The 14169-nt window shown below is 41.9% G+C and overlaps 1 protein-coding gene across 2 annotated transcripts in view; it reads right to left on the bottom strand.

Moving 5' to 3' along the window:
• Positions 1-14169, bottom strand: part of neurl1aa (neuralized E3 ubiquitin protein ligase 1Aa) — a 95854-nt gene that overhangs the window by 8243 nt on the left and 73442 nt on the right. For both annotated transcript variants that reach the window (XM_022211583.2, XM_022211584.2), the window contains exon 4: positions 12436-13164. In XM_022211583.2, coding sequence (XP_022067275.1) covers positions 12436-13164 — 729 coding nt within the window. The remainder of the gene's footprint in view (positions 1-12435; positions 13165-14169) is intronic.

Here is a 14169-nt window from a genome sequence, read left to right as displayed (position 1 = left end):
ATGTGGAGAGGCTGGTAATTGAACTGCTAACCTTGCAATAAGTAGACAGCCCGTTCTACTACTTGAACCGCAGTCGCCGCAGTAGTAATACTAACAGTTTGCCATTACAGGTAATACACAGACACTAAAGTACTCAACAAATTAAGATGCAGATTAGCTGTCTTGCAGAGCGTGCACGTAATCATCTTCAAGAATTCCCATCAAATGCTTAGCTGCTTCTCAATGTAAATACAGAGTCCTTTAATTATCTCCCCTGAAGCTTGCTGTCAAAAAAACGTAAACAACTGCATCTGAAATCAGTGGCTGCATGCATATTACATATTTAGCGGTCCAGGACCAGATTTTTATTTTATTCCTGAAAGCATCACTCCTCTGTGGTGAAGAGCAGCTCATGGTGAGTCTGTTCTCCTGGAAAGCTGACAGGAATAAATGTTTGACCGGAGTCATCTGGTGTGGCAGAGCCACCGTCAGCACTGACCAGTAACATCATGATGACAGCTCTGCACTAATGCATGTCCCAGCGGTCTGCCAGGGCACATCCCTCTGCTGCCCTCTGCACCGGCAGCCTGATCAATCCCACTGATGCCCAGACAGAGCCATCATACACACAACTACCTCACTTTCGGGCCAAGCCAATAGTGGGTCATTGGGATTTAATGATAGTGTCCCATAAGAGCTGGGTCATAAACTGCACCATAGCTGGTTTGTTCAGATCTGTTTGATGTGGCATTTTGGGGGTGGGTGGGGGCTTAGGAAAAAGAATCTCTTTTGTTTGCATACCAGGGGTTGCCCCGGTGCTCCCAAGCCCTCTGGTGCCACCAAGAATGTACGCGTGCACTGTATATACAGTGTGTAACATGATGTAACAGCAGGAGCAGCAGGAGTGAAAACATTTTTAGGCGGGGAGGTCCTCGGGGAGTCACACTCCTTATCCAGACAGGCTGCGTGAGATAGTCAACCCTCTGGGACATATTTCATCCAGGTGGAGGTACAAGACGGCAGCCTAAAGCATAAGAATGTACTGTACTTAGAGTAAGCAAACCACGAAATGACAAGCAAGCACATAATTTAGTCTCTCGAACCTGCCTGACTTCAAAAGCGAATTTTAAACTTTCATGGCTATCTGTCAACATGGCTTCACGGCTGTAAAGAAAGTTGCCTTGAGCAGTAGTTCAACTGGATGTGGACTTAAATCATACAGTTTGAAAGCATGTGGAGGTAAAGCCTAGAGTTCAAAGTTGATTTAGGAAATGAGGCCCAGTGTTCTGGTAAATATTTCCAATGTACACTTCTGGTAGTAGCCCTGTGACAGACTGGTGACCTGTCCAGGGTGTCCCCTGCCTTCGCCCGAGTCAGCTGGGATAGACTCCAGCACCCCCTGCGACCCTAGTGAGGATAAAGCGGTGTACAGAGAATGGATGGATGGATGGATGGATGGATGGATGGACTTCTGGTAGTGGGTTGTTTCTCTCTTTCAAATGAAATGCACTAACCTGTATGTGTTTTGTCTAACTGTATATTGTATGCTTTCTGCACCTGTTAGGCTCCTTTTTTTAGACTTTAGTGAATACTGTGTTACTGAATCAAAAGAAACTGATGGACATGTCTATGAAGAATAAACCCCAAATATCATAGTTTTCATTTAAATATAGCAAACACTATATGGGAATACAAAACACATGCATTAGTGTTTCCATACTTAAAGCTAAGTATCAGAAGCTTATAATATGATAATCATGATTATTTTGACTAAAACCTGCTTGTACATTGGAAAGGCGTGTTATCTTTAGAAAATCAGCAAAATGACGTAATTTTTCAACCAGAAACTGTAAAAGCAGGAAGAACTGTTGGATTTTCAGCTTTCCAACAGTCCTTGAATGTATCACGTGATGTGTGGGAAAATGGACTAAATCTAAGCTTGGAATGTTTTTATTCTACGTGTCTCATTTAAAAGTTCACCTAAATAAACTGTTGTTGCAACAGCACAACCGAGAAGCCTTGAGAGACCCACAGTCACATGATAAAAATCCAGAGTTTTCAGATGAACTGCAGGCTGTGTTTCCGCAGAGAGGAGACAAGTGTGGAAAGAAATTACAGAGACTGAGATAAAAATAAAACGTTGTTGATTGATAAGCACTCATGACTTAAAAAAGGAGTTTCTTTCTAGACTTGCTATGCAGAGTGGAGTGATGAAGAGTTTGTACATTTTGTAACAATGTAAATAGTACAATATCTATAGTTTGTAAAGAGAGTATTTATGTTAATGGTAGTCTTATGCATTGTTCATAATACAGAATTCAGCATGTTAAATTTCTCCTTTGTGAGATTAATAAAGTCTATCTTATCTTATCTTATCTTATGCTTCAAATGGACGAGGTCAGATTTAGACAGATTTATCATCTAACTTTTCTAACACCCTCTCGCTAAAGTACATAGTTTGTTCTAATAAAAAAATCCAACTGGAGTAATGGAGCACACTTTGGGACAAAAGTCCTCTGGATGTTGGTCTTGTTTGTACTCATACAAAATGCTGGCTTAGGGTTATAAAATGTATGAAAAAGTTCAAATCAAGACTACTTTCTCACATCTACACATCTGGGAAGCCTCTGTGTAAAATGACTGTTAGATATAAAAAGTTGGACACAGTTTCTGCTCGACCTTCATGTGAAACACGCTGAGGAGACCCAGAACACCTCAGCGACTACGTGGCCAAAGTGTGAATCAAACTGTCGCTCGACATGTTTCACCTTTCATCGGATTACTGCAGTCTGTTCACCCTGCAGCTTCCCCTGTGGAATTGAATCCTCTTTCTTTCCACCTCCCACACTCCTTCCCTCCCTCTGTCCGTCCCTGCCTGTTAATCCCCCCCCTCCCTCCCCGGCAGGCGGCCACATCCCATCCAGGGCAGCTGAGGCTGGATCTGTTGTGCCCGGCCCTGATCCTCGCCTGCTCACCGCTAGATTAAACCGACCAGTGTGAACAGCTGTGAGAGTCGGACTGCCTGTCTGTGGCCACATCTCTGCTGCTCCCCACCAGTCATCCATCCAATCATGCACCAGTCTGTCCGTCTGTCCGTCTTTAGCACATATGAGCACATCTACGGAGGGATCCCTTTTCCTTTAAAGCGCGGGAGGAATGCTGGGCATGTGACGGTGCCCGTGGGTGGGGTAGGGGAAGAGGGATTAAGTATCAGATTCTGCTTCAACAGAAACTGATTTTTCTCCGTTTTCCCAGCCTGAAGGGTTAAACAGGAATATATGCAGCTCTGTTTATAGGCTGTACAAAGGAAAGCAACAGAAAGGACCCATGAGAACAGTTTACATGAACATTACATTGGTGAAACACTATCCTCAAACACAAACCACTTTGAAATGGGTGGTCCTTGGTGTAATTGCAGAGAAGCTCTCGTTCTGAGGTGCCATCAGGACAAATGCGCACTTAGCATATGATGTTTTTTAGTGTTGGTGTGTTCAGATCAGATGAGAGGAAAGCAGCTCAGTAGATAGTAGTTTAAGGTCATGGCTTACCCTGCTGCATAAAATGTTAATAGTCTCTTTTTGCCTGCGGTGGAGATATTATCTTAAGAGACAAAAGAGCTATTTTGGAGGGAGGACACAGTCGTACATCCCTGAGTTGTTTATCTCAACATCAGGTGTAGCAGGGAGAGTTTAAGCATCCATACATATGTATGAATGCATGTACCTGTGCGTGCCCGGAAAGATGCAGGGTCGAAAAGAAAAGCAACTCACTGCGAAACTGTTCTTGAAGGTTTAGAAAACGGCCCTGAATAGAAATGATCATTAGCAGTGACTTGTTTTTTAAATTTCTTCGCTTGGCCTGCGGCAGCAGAAAAGGCAAACCTCTCACAAACTGCTGCACTGACAAATAATAAAACAAGCAATAACAGAAATCAGCAGCTGAGGTGTGAAACATGGCGCGCTGCTGTTTTCAAGGAGTGTAAAATTAATTACATCTTTCTCACTTTAACAGTTCCAACTTGTCAGGAAAATCTCTCTAAACAGAATCATCGTACTGCTGTTAGAATCTAGATGAAGTATTCTGCTTTTCTGCCTCTTTAGCTACAAATATGGAGATTTATCCAAGAAGAAACCCTTCAGGCGTTCTCAGGGAACTCCTCTGCATGTTTTTCCACTTGCAACATAATGTAAAGTATCCTAGAAAGACACTAAAACACCACAATTGAAGATAAAGTCATAGCAAATACAGTATTTATCTGTTAAAAAGTGTCAGTGAAAGAGAAGTTGTGTTGTTATATTAGTAATATTGCGCTGTACAGGCTATTTTATTAGATGACCCTCCACCATAGACAGAGATCCAATTGCATATTGGTCGTTTTCATTACATACTAATTAATCTTGCACATTCTTAGGTAAAAAATTTGCATATTCCTGCACACTGTAAATATGTTTAATACTTTTTATTACCTTTATAATTCCAGGCTGTTTATTTGACTTGTAACACTTGCTTTTGTAATGTTCTATTCCTCTTCAAAACTTGTCAGCTTTCACTTCATATGGGAAAACTTACTCGGTACTACAACTGATTCTGATTCAGAGAGTCTGAATTTTTGCTAAAATGAAATACTGTTGCATCAGATGTTGCTTAGAAAAAAAACAAAATGACATAACGTAAGAAATGCAGGACCTAAAAAATAGAAAAACAGTAAGATATAATTACAATGTGACACCAAAATAAAATAAGTTGCTAAAACAAGAACAGAATAGAATAATGGGTTCACAAACTCAGGAAATCATGCAAGAGAATGTGGCCCTTTATACTTTAGCACAGATATAACTGGTGAACATGCCTTTTTGTGTGCATGTAGTTCAGTGAATGTCAGTATGTTTGTGTGTCAGATGTTGCTGCAGGGATACATGTGCAATAATTGTGGTGGTGGAGGGGTAAGAACAAAGAGGAGGGGAGCACAAAAATGGTTCGAAATGTCTCGGAGAGAAGAGCAGCTCAGACGACAGAAGAAGAGACGAGGAGGAGATGGCAGCTGCACTACATGAGGATGTGGGTGGTGAGATGCTTCGCTCGAGCATGAGCGCGTTGACATTTTAATGGAATCTATAATACATGTGAAGTGGGTCACTGCATGGGTGTCCTATTTCCACGCCACGAGGCCCGAGGTCCCCTCAGCATGTCTCTGTGGAAGTTCAGCTGCCAGCCGGCCTGTCCTCAGCTCCCTCTGACAGAATCACACTAATAGGACGTGTTGGACAGTAGAAAAACACAGTTTGGGTTGATGTATCCCGCCGGGTAAAACTGCAGGTGACACATATCTGCATGAGGAGCTTAGAAAACACAGATTCTGTCACCTTTGTGTGTATGTCAGAGGGAAGCAGTGGCACACGGTGTGGGTTTTGGCTTTAGCGAGGTCAGCGGTGTTAATGGGATTTAGGGGTGTTGGTGTAGTGAATGTGAAAATGTCACAGAAGGTAGAGTACTTGTTCTGAATGAAGGGAAGGCTGAAGTATGTAGAGAGAGAGGACGGACCTGCAGATCTCTGTGGGTTCATGAGATTTAGTGGGCGATGAAACATGGGTTCAAGAGCTGCATTTGGACAGCTGGTCGGTATCGTATTTGTCTTGCCCCTCCTTCACTGTAATTGGATGGTAAAAAGTGACGGTGGCTAGTGCAGCATTTTACCCACAACTGCACATATTTCAACTCTTGGCAACCAAAAAAAAAAAAAAAAAGCACAGCATCTCATCATTCTATTAGCATCTTTAGCATAATGTAAATAAGCTGCACTCCAATTGAAATAAAAAAAAAACACCCTGGCGTCTGGAAAATTGCTTTGGTAAACACATCCCTTTATATTAACATACTCTGCCAACCTTAGTACACTGCTAACAATGCTAAGCTAATGGTAATGTTTAAGGCAAGCATGTTAACAGTACTAGTTGTATGAATGAATTAATGTGTAGTAGCGTAACATGCTAACAGTATGCTGATTTAAATGCATGTGAAAATAATGTAATTTCATGATTACAGTAAATAAATTCTATACAGTTTTGTCCTATTTTTATTAATATTTTTTTCTCCTGTGATTTGACTAGATATCTGTAATTTAACAAAATCATATCTGTTAAAACAGCAAATGCAAATGAAACTCCTATCCATCAGCTTCCCAGGACAATAAGTCCACATTAGGCTGGAAAAGCTTTTATTTCTGTTTCAGCTCTCCTTCCAGACTAAAGCGACATTTTCCTCCTCTGAAAATAGAGCTTTTTCAAAATGGCCTCCAGAGTGCATAAATCTTAAAACACCAGCAATGTTTTGACAAAATGATGATGTAAGCCGGTAATGTTAAACAGACAAACCTTTGATTGCCTCTAACTTTCTCTGTGGCTATGCAGTTTAAACGCTAATCGGGCACAGCAGAGCTAAGCCGAGTCATTTTTCAGACGCTGCAGTTCCAAAATAAGGATTCAGTAGCAGCAGTTTCAGATTGACTTCGGGTTAACATGCAGACTTTACGAGCTACAATTAAAGCACAATTTCATACTTGATCAGTTGTCTGACAACTAATGTAAATAAATGAGAACTATTACTAGTATCCTGTGGATTCAGCTGTATTACGAAATGGTATCAGTGGAGGACACTGAATGGAGATGTGACAGGCTGACAGTCTGCAGAACAACAGGCTGGGAGTGTAGCACTGTTATTGAGGAGGCTGTGCAACTATAACTTTCTATGTGATGATGCCGCATATCTATAATCGTACTGCACAGGTGTTGTCATTAGTCCATAATTAGGAAGTGATCATTTGGTTAATTGGGCTGTTTGTTCTGTTTTTTCAGCAGATATGAGGTGAAATAAATGTGCAAATTTGTTGTTTAGCACCTGAAAAGAGTGCAAATAAGTTTTCTTAGCTTGGAAACACTAATGCGCGAGTATAAAGTCCTTGTAGTGTTGAACTTATTTAACCTGACTTTTATAAGATTGAGATGAACCTTGCAAGTTTGATCTTTTCGGTTTTGTACAAAAAAACATCAGAATGGACACTCACACATGTAATTAGATTTTTTTTAATATATATAATTTAAGTCCTTCTAGCCCAAGACAATATAATTGTAAAGCGAATGTTAAGCAAACTTTAAAATTTTTGCAAAAAATGGACAAAATATTTTTAAGAAAATGCGAATTTGGCCTGTTTCTATTAAATGCTTTACATCAGAAACAGGACAGTAAAAGACAGAAACAATTATTTCTCAACTGCCAGAAAAGAAAAAGCTCAAAGAAGAAACAACCAGAACTTTGGGTTTCTGTAAGTGGAATATGCAGAGAAATCTACACAAACTATTTTCAGTGTTTTTTTGTCCTTCGTGTCAGCTGCTTTGAGCTGTGTTTTATGCTGTCCACAGATGGAAAATGACAAAAAGCAGAGCTGACTAGTCTTTGGAGGTTGTTGTTCACCAGAACTTAGTCGCAATAGGTGTTGTCCTCTTCAATGAAGTGCATTAAATCTTCATTTAAAAAAAAAAAAAGTCAAAGAACCACCTCAAGAAACATAGGTACTTTGACCCTATAAAGTATCTATCTATATATCCAATCTGTAATTCTCTCTTTGTACAGGTTTTGGTCACAGGTCTCTGATATCTACATCCCAAGCTTGTGGATGCATTTGCACTTATGCAGGCACACAAGGGAGACAGAACAGTTTCCTGACGCTGCTTTATGTTGTTTCATTGTTGGACAGTCACTGGAAGAAGTGTAGCATTGCACCAACAAAGACTGCAAGCGAGCACGATTCAGAAACTCTCGCCAACATGTGGCAGGAAAAACTCCACGGCCTCAAGGATGTGCACAAAGTGATTGTAAGCATAACTCTGTTTACAAGAGGATCCCAGTGGGCAGCTTTAATTATCACAGTACGGCATACTCTGTGTAAATATCCTGACAGTGAGGCCCGTATTGATGCATGTACACTGTTAAAAGTACATTTCTTCAGATAGATTTAAAACAGTAATAACAAACTTGAATAGGATCATTTCCTCAGCATGTATTTCATCCACAGTGACCTGAGATAGCCCCATGTATTTGTTTGAGTAGGATGTTCCTATTAGAAAGTCCCATTACTTCATGCTTTGTTTGAAGTGGTGACTGGTTTATCTCGCTCACTGGGACACATCCTTGACTCGGGCGAGAAGCTTTGAATTCAGCCATACTGCAGAATAAACTGCTCCTCCAGTCAACACATCAGGAGGCAGAGCGTCGAGATAAGACGGCTCCCTAACTCAAAGCAACTGGACGGGAAAGATGATTCGCACCTCAGCGGGAATTCCTAGATTAACCCCGATAAGGAGGCGTGTGGCGGACCTGTTTCATTGTTCTGCGGTTCCTGTTTGGATGTTCCTCTGAGGCTTTTCTGTTTTCGATTATTTGAAACGCACATAGAGAGAAAACCAGGTGGTCTGTTGTGTACGTTTTCCGAGCCAAAGTGTAATTTTACGGTAAAGTAACGGTAATTTGTTTGCAATGGAAAACACGAGCGCGACTGCCAACCCCAAAATCACCGGAAAGAATTTCTGCTCCCCTGGCTCGTGTTGGATTGATCGCTGATATTCTCTGTCTGCACATCAGAGCTTTATCGAAGCTCGCTGTGATTCGTATCGACGTAGCTGTCATGGTTGATGTTAACTGGGTCAAGCTAATGGAGGACAGCATCGGGCCAGAGTTTAGCATGCAAAGAGGAGAGTAAAAACGGAGAGGGAGGGTTTACGGGGACTTATATTCGTGTGTCTGCCTTGAGTTAAAGTGAAGGTTGCTCCCTTCCAACCGCCTCTGCTTCCTTTTTCCGCTGCTGTCACTGAAGAAAAGCAGGATATATTTATAGGTGCCTCTTCCTCCACAGACAAACACTTGTGACACCTTTGAAAGGCTTGTGCTTTTCGGTTGTTATTCCTCTTAATAGAAGACAGCTTTTACTGCTGCGTGCGTCGACCTGCATTATACAGCTGACAAAGATGTTGCCTTTTTACCGTCAAACACCACTCTAACTGTACAATGTTTAAAGCAGAGGATTTCTCAGAATGGCTGGTTGTGCCAATTTGCTTAAATACGATACAGCTGGCAGGTGTGGGAACAAATATCATTCAGACTTGCATTCATAAAGGCAGCCTGTCTTGTACGTTTGTACAACCCTTCCTCCCACAGCTGCCACATCTTGCAGGAAGGCAATGTGCTTGGCAGGGCTGATGAAGTGCCGGGTCCGGACCTGCCCCACACCTCTGCTGCCTCCCTGTCATTATCGGCGTTTAGAAAAGGGTAAACAAACCTCAGGTGTCCCGGCACACCGCTGCCAGGCAAAGTGTCCACCCTGCTGAGACATCATGTCTCTCCTGCTGCCTTCAGGTCACAGCCCTGCCGCTCGCACTCTCATTTCCACCTCTGCTCATTCGCTTCCTGTTTTTCATCTTCCCCCAGGTCGTGACTGTGCATCTACTTTTCTCCACTAATGCCATGAATGTGTAGAGAAGCTTCCTGCTGCAGGACATCTGTAAATATTGTGACAAACAAAGCAGCAGAGTGCTCACCCCGACTCTTGACCCCTTTGGCCACGATCGTAATTGTAATGGCCAACTGTCAGAGCGCTCAACGCTTAACACAAATAGATTTCAACCCCAGGGAGAAAGTGAATTAAAGCACAGAGCTCTCACACAGCCAAATGAAGATCAATATACTGATCTGTAAGTTCTTGACCCGGGACACATCACCGAGCTGAGGGGATGGTTATTTCCACCATCAGTTAGTCTTTAGAGCAGGATTGTTCACAAGATGAAGTGTGCAGTCAGAGAACACAGGCTGCTCATTACTTAGGACACATACAGGATGCAAATAAAACACGAGTTCAAGTTCTAGTGAAATACAATGCAGTTAGAAAGTATTAAGTGGCTGTTAAATCCATCACCAGCCTGAGGATTAGTTCTTTATCCCTTGACCTGTGTGAATCCCTGCATTCATAAACAGTATAGAAACTAGTAATGTTCCTATCAACTGCATCTGTCTAGTATCATGGTAATCCTACCATCTTAAAGAGGAAGCAACTGCACTGAAGAAGCCTTTTGGATGAGATTTGAAATGCTGCGAAGAACTAAAAAGCAGAAGTCCGGTAGATTTTTACGGAAGCTCAACAACTAGTTCCCCAACTGAAATTTAAATTTAGACTAGCTGACTAATCTTGAAGTGAAAAAAAAAAGTCAGATGAATATTAAGGCTAAAGTTAAAGCTAAACCTTGTCCAAAAATATTGCATGTATTTAGAATTCATTTTAAATGGGTAGTCACTTTCTTTTAATAACGAAATCATAGTTTCAATGCCTCTAAAATGCGTGGTGCTTTGTGTCGTGCTTGTGACCATCATCCTACAGTACATGACAACAATTAATTAGATTAAAGTTGAACAATACCATTTATGCTGAGTATTTTGCAGGTTAGTCCGCTTGCTTGCTCTGAATATGTGTAGTTGCATGCCGGCTTATTCTAACAGCCTACATACACCCTTATTTTTTCTTTTTCTCAATTAAAAAAACAACCAAACTGTTCTGGTTTTAAGAAATGTTGTTTCTTCTCCTTTCACAGCTAACATGACCATTGCAACATCTTAGACTAACATTTAATCAGTGTTCAACATTATGACAAATTAGTTTAAATAACCTGTACTTTTCGCACTAACTAGTGAGGGTAGGTTTAATAATTTGAGTACTCATGCACATCACTAATCAAAACACTTAATAAATGGCTTATAACCCTCTGTATTGAAGTTATATGCAGATATAAGCACATTTTAAGTGTTCCGATAATTATAACTCCTCCTATAAAGACATATTTTGAAAAATTCATGATGAGATATATTCATTTATGCAGTTGCTACACTTGTATCTGTCCATAATTACATTATTAGCTTATACATGTTTATAACCTGCTGACAGATGCGGAAAAGGTACAAAACCTATGGTATTCTAGTTGTTATTGATATTATCCATAAGCGCTGTGTGGCAGCTGTGTTTGTCAGTCTGTGTGCACTGAAATGATCAAAGAGACGCTGAGGGTCCTGCTCCAGGTGTCACTGACAGCATGAAGTACAGTCCAGAAAATCCTGTTTCATTGTAGATTAGTTAGGAAACGCAGCACAGCCGTTTGTGATGCTGTGAAATCGCATTTTACGACTGTGGAAAGTTGTTGGAGCAACAATGACTCTGCACAGTGGTGGGATAAACTGCAGAACAACAGCAGAATTACAGTGTTCTCTTACAACCAGTGATGTGTGCTGTTTGACTCAGCATCACAGTTTTGTTTTTTCTTTGTTCTTTTTTGCCAGATGTATATAAACGCTGATTCACGTTTGGTGTACTGTGCTTTTTGGTGCCTGTAGTGATGCTGTGTTTAGGGATGGAATGCAACGAATACAGCCCACAGAAGCGCACGTTTATGAGTTTATTTTCCAAAAAAAAAAAAAAAAACACTTTAAAACTGTTATGTCTTCTTTGATTCTTCAGAAGTTTTCTTCAAGAGCTACTATGATGCTCCATAGGTTTTTCTCCTTTCCTTCAGTTATAGCTGCTTTATTATGCTTGTAAGAGAGCTACAAATTTACCAAGTCCACAACAAAGGGAGTTCACTAATCAGAGCAGATTGGATTTTTGAGGAAGGGGGCCTTACAGACAGACAGGAGCTAAAATGGGTCTTGTCTGACAGAGATACTGCACCAAAAGAGAAATGATGCATGTAAACATGTTCTGTAAATAAGCATAATATAAGCTCTTTAAGTCTGACAGCGTACTTTAGCTTGAAAACTACGGTCCTGGCTGATACTGTCTGATGCTGTCATTTTTAAAATATATCCATCAAGATCTCTTACATTTGTTTTTATGTTGCTGTCTGTATAGTTTCTCAGTCACTCAGGTCATGGTAATTCAAAGGATGTCAGTAGAAAGCCACTGGACTTTTCCTTGTTGTTTTTGAAGATTTTTCACCTCTTGTTAAAGAGGCTCTCTCAGTCCTGAGAACTGTATGATTAGAGATAAAACATCTAGATGTCCAGTTGTTTTCTATGAAACCTGTAGAGATTTGTTTTGTTGCTGTTTTGATTTTGTGGCCAAAATATATAGACGAGTCAGTGGGGTTTTTTTTTGTTACCTACCAGTTTGTATATACACTGATGTTGATAAATAAGCTAATAACGGAATATATAAATTTATGATAAATATCTTGCAATTTAACGTCCACATGCTTGTTCTGAATGTGGTTTAAAAGATGTTGGTGTTTACCAAGCAGGGGAAGTCTAGCGAATGGGAGCTGATCTTTATAACAAGTGGAGAATGGTATTTTATGGCCTATTTCGCAGACTGAAAGTCAGCGGCTGAAGTGCAGTAACCTAATGTGTGTTCACGTGGTTCGGACTTACCCAGAATCCTCAGCTGCGTCACGGCTCCGTGCAGGCCAAAGAACATCCAGAGAGGGCGTGAGTTGTCCACACACACCTGCATGCCCACGTTGGTGCCGTTGTGGCTGAGGATGACCTCCCCCTCCTGGTTGACCAAGAAGCCCAGGATGTCGCTGCTCTGCAGGGGCGTCGGCACCCGACACACCGCCCAGAACTCCTTCCTGTCCACCAGGGCTTCGGGGTTGTAGGGCAGGTCGCTGGGGCGCAGCACGGCCGGGTCGCAGGACGTCACGCCGTAGGACAGCGAGCCGGAGCGCGCCGGGCTGGACTTGGTGACTTTGATGAAGACGGTCTCTCCGGTGCGCAGCGGCCTGTTGGTGAACACCAGTGTGCGCTCTTCCCGGGCGTGCTCGGACCTCGCCACCGTCTGCTCGTCCAGCGTCTTGATGTGGGCGCCGCGCAGCTGGTGGAAGTGGAGGTCGCTCTCCAGGGCGGACGGCAGCAGCGAGGACTGCTGGGAGTTGAGGGAGTTCTGCGGGATGGGGCAGGTGGAGGAGGACGAGGCCGAGGCCAGGTGGAGGGCGTGGCGGTGGGCGTGGCTGTGGGCAGAGCCTCCGTCCTCCTGCTGCAGGTTGAGGTCACACAGGCTGACGGATAGGCGGGAGTCGTCGGCCTCACGGCGCAGGGACGAGGAGCGAACCGTGGTGAAGGAGCGTGGGCGGAGGCAATCTGGAGGAACAATCTCACTGTCTGGAGAGAGGAAGCAGAAAGCAGCAGTTAGAAATGGTCGCGCTGTGTTTTGCTTTGATTAGCGGCTTGCCCGCGGCGATAAAGTTTGCAGTCAGCTGAATTCCCGACTGTTCTGAGAAGGGCTGAATCTGCAACGAGTCTGACAACAAGATGATGATAACAAAGAGAGCAATTTAATTTCTGTTGCATGCAGCGTGGGGTAGCTCTAATTACTGTGGCAATGGCAAGTGTGTTTAAAGATAAAGAAATTTTAAAAAAGCAGCCAGTTGCTCCTCCATCTGCACTGAGCTGAATCATCCGGTTTTACACAATATACAGCTGCATGGTGTCAGTTAACAAGGAACAAATTACTTTCCTGGAATACAATTTAATATGTGTGTATATTTGTGTGTGCATGCGTAGTACAGTATCACTCTACAGAGAGCCATTAATATCCCCCAATACATGTTTCCAATGGCAGGAGTAGCAGTCACATGCGTACAAATACACACAGGGCTGATAAGCTGCCCTCAGGTTGCTTACATCCTCCGCCTCGACACAGCTGCTTAAAATAACACCTCTTAATGTGCCCTCTCTCTTAACTCCCCCCTCTTAGGCTAGTGGTTGGGGTAAAATTAGCCTCAGAGAGACCTACATCTAGCTTTGTGAGCTCATGTGTATTTGTATACTGTAAAAAACAACAAGTAAAGATGTGGTGAAAATCTGGGACCTATTGCCAAAAAAAATACATAAAAAATATTGGACTGTGAATCTCAGAAACTATAAAAATGGTGAGAATGACAAGAGATCATTGTAAAATATTGCAAATTTTTTGCCAATTTAGATACAGTAAAGTATACATTTTTGTAGTCAAACACTGTAAAATAATGAATTAAATCTACTAAAAAATAAATATTTTTTTACTTTTTTTACTTTTTACTTGTTTCTGTAATTTAACAAAAGTCCAAAAACTTATATAAATATAAATAACAGTCAGTAGTTTTTTAACAATTACAGTTAAAACTG

This window comes from Acanthochromis polyacanthus, chromosome 3 (genome assembly GCF_021347895.1).
Source record: "Acanthochromis polyacanthus isolate Apoly-LR-REF ecotype Palm Island chromosome 3, KAUST_Apoly_ChrSc, whole genome shotgun sequence".
Classification (NCBI taxonomy): domain Eukaryota; kingdom Metazoa; phylum Chordata; class Actinopteri; family Pomacentridae; genus Acanthochromis; species Acanthochromis polyacanthus.
This window is presented reverse-complemented; position numbering and strand designations above follow the sequence as displayed.